The 2813-nt window shown below is 36.2% G+C and overlaps 1 protein-coding gene across 1 annotated transcript; it reads left to right on the top strand.

Annotated features, from left to right (window-relative positions):
• Positions 61-2142, top strand: LOC104747442. The gene is made up of 4 exons (XM_010469078.2): positions 61-276; positions 683-1152; positions 1236-1341; positions 1427-2142. Exons 1-4 carry the CDS (start codon positions 139-141, stop codon positions 2138-2140), a joined length of 1428 nt encoding a protein of 475 aa, XP_010467380.1. The 5' UTR covers positions 61-138; the 3' UTR covers positions 2141-2142.

Below are 2813 nucleotides of genomic sequence, written 5' to 3'. Positions count from 1 at the left end.
GGTAAGGATGACAAGTCAATTTCTTTGGATATTTGGAGGGCGATTGATATGACTGAGACTATTTCTGACTTGGGCAAAACACTCAACAGTCGAATAGATGCTTTGGAGAGTAAATTTGAAACATTCGTTGAAAAAAAAATGACGGTGTTCAAAGAGGAGATGGGTGAGAGGATTAAAGCATTGGAGAAAGAAAGAAAAGAGCCTAAAGACGCTGATGTACGGAATGATGCCACTTCGCACACCATTAACGATGATGAGGGAACAAGTAAAGCACCTGTAAGTTACATTTTCCTTTACTTCTCATGTTCTGTTGTTGTCTAAAACTTCTCATGTTCTGTTTTTAAAAAACTCGATCACGTCGTTTTATTTTTTTACTTCTCATGTTCTGTTTTTTTTTTTACTTCTCATGTTCTGAATTTATAAAACTTCTCATGTTCTGTTTTTTTTAAACTTATCATGTTCTGTTTTTTTTTAAACTTCTCATGTTCTGTTTTTTTTTTTTTTTCTTCTCATGGTCTGTTTTTTTAAAACTTCTCATGTTCTGAATTAATAAAACTTCTCATGTTCTGTTTTTTTTAAACTTCTCATGTTCTGTTTGTTTTTTTCTTAAACATATCATGGATTGTTTTTGCTTCTCATGTTCGATTTTCTTACCTCCTTGGAATGTTCTGTTCGGTTGCAGTCATGGATTGTTGAGATGAAGCAGACATCACAAGATGAATTTCCAGTTCAAAGGGTGGTGAGGAAGGAATCTGTGAAGGTTGGGAAGAAGGAAACTTCCAAGAAAAAGAAGATTACTGGTCTTGCTTCTGACGATGTTGAGGATATCACTACCCAAGTTCAGAAAGCTAAATTGAAAATAGCTTCCAGTTCTGAAGATACATGGTCCAACAAGGAGGATCAGTTGGTACATAAAAAACTTGAGGTGACATTAAACCGCCTTGGAGAGGCTTTGACGAAGTTGGATGGACCTGGACCTTCGAAGACTTCTAGACGCGTGCCCCAGTTGGCAGGATCGCAGAAGTATCCTTACCTTGGTAACTCGACAGTCAAGCGGATCATTACAGAGGGTGATAATGTGTTAGGCGATCATCTTAAGCCTGTAGATGATGAGAAACATCAGAGACTTCTGGATTTTCTCAGCCTTGACAAGTATATACATCAACAACTCTGAATAGTTTATAAAAGTTACTATCATTATCTATATATGTACTAACTCTTTCTTATATTCACAGGGAAGAGCCACTTAGCACCAGCAACGCAGCTGTGAGATTCTATTGGAAAATTATGACTCCAAGGAAACATTGGCCAAGCTATGACTATGGATGGTTGACAGAACATGTAAGTTTATTTTTGATAATTTAGTATAGGCGTTTATTCAATACTATATTTTCGCTTATTCTAGTTTTTATTTTTTTGAATGTAGCACATGGGTTGTGCAATGGCTATGTTCCGGCGAAGATATATGCGTGAGCCTTGTCCGTATCCTAAAGAGCGCATAGCTTTCTTAGACCAAGATCTGATGACTACATTGAAGAAGGACTACATACAGTTTGATATGGGGCCTAAGAATTTTGTGTTTCGGGATTCCTATGTGAAACACGTTTTTGGTGAATATCCTGAGGAGTCAGCTACGAACAAGAAGTGGTGGATTGATGTGGATAACTTATACGCTTGTCTTTTTGTCAATGGGAACCATTGGGTGGCTTTGGATATTGACTTGCGAGGTAAGAAGATTCACATCTATGATAGCATACCAACCTTGGTGAATGACGAACAAATGGCCATTGCATGTTTGCCTTTAAGGCGAATGATTCCTGCGATGTTAAGTGACATGATTCCTGAGACAAACCGTAAAAAGAGCAGAGCAATGTTGGAATTGAGAAGGGTGAAGAAAAATGTTCCTCGGAATGAAAATCCAGGTGATTGTGGTGTGTATGCTCTTAAGTACATTGAATGTTTAGCTCTTGGGAAAACATTTGATGGGCTTTGCGATGAGAACATGTTGGCTCTTCGGATTAAGCTTGCAGCGGAATTATACGACGAAGTCAGAGAATTAGCCATACCAGCTAATATGACTGATTCATATCCTCGAGCTAAAGCTATTATCATCCCTTCCCTAGTTGATGAGTCCTTGTAGACTATTTTGTTTCATTGCCTTATGTTTTGTAATAACATTATCATTGTAGACTATTCTTCTTTTACATGTGAATTTGAACGTGAATGATCATAATATAACTTGTAGACTATTTCTTCTTGGATTTTTTTCTTCTCATAATTATATAAACAAAAGAATAAAGCATATACTCACGCGAATGAACAACATGAATGATCATAATATTTTTTTCTTCTCATAATTATATAAACAAAAGAACGTGAATGAACAACGTGAATGATCATAATATACTCTTATTTTTCCCACGAGTAAAGCATATACTCATTTTAAATTTTAAATTGTTACTAACAAAAGAATGGGAGAATATAAAAGAACTTTGAACTAAAAAGAGTTCTATGTCAATGAAAGCAGCGTCATTTTCAACAAAAATCTAAAGAGAACTTGGGAAGATAACAAAAACTAGGAAATTATAGAGTACATGTCTTGCGATTATGTCCTACTTGGTTGCAATTACCACATGTGTATTGTTTTCTTGGCTTATTCTTTTCCATTGCAATTTCCAATGCCGATTTGATTTTTGAATTCTTTGGTCTACCTGCTTGTTGTTTTGGAATCGGTGGTCTACATACCTTCGTTATCACATGTCCAGGAACAGATTTATCAAGCGCCCTTGGCATGATGGCATTCTCGTAGGAAG

The sequence above is a fragment of the Camelina sativa genome, chromosome 2, assembly GCF_000633955.1.
Source record: "Camelina sativa cultivar DH55 chromosome 2, Cs, whole genome shotgun sequence".
Classification (NCBI taxonomy): domain Eukaryota; kingdom Viridiplantae; phylum Streptophyta; class Magnoliopsida; order Brassicales; family Brassicaceae; genus Camelina; species Camelina sativa.
The sequence above is the reverse complement of the archived record's forward strand: the minus strand, read 5'-3'. Positions and strand labels throughout refer to the sequence as shown.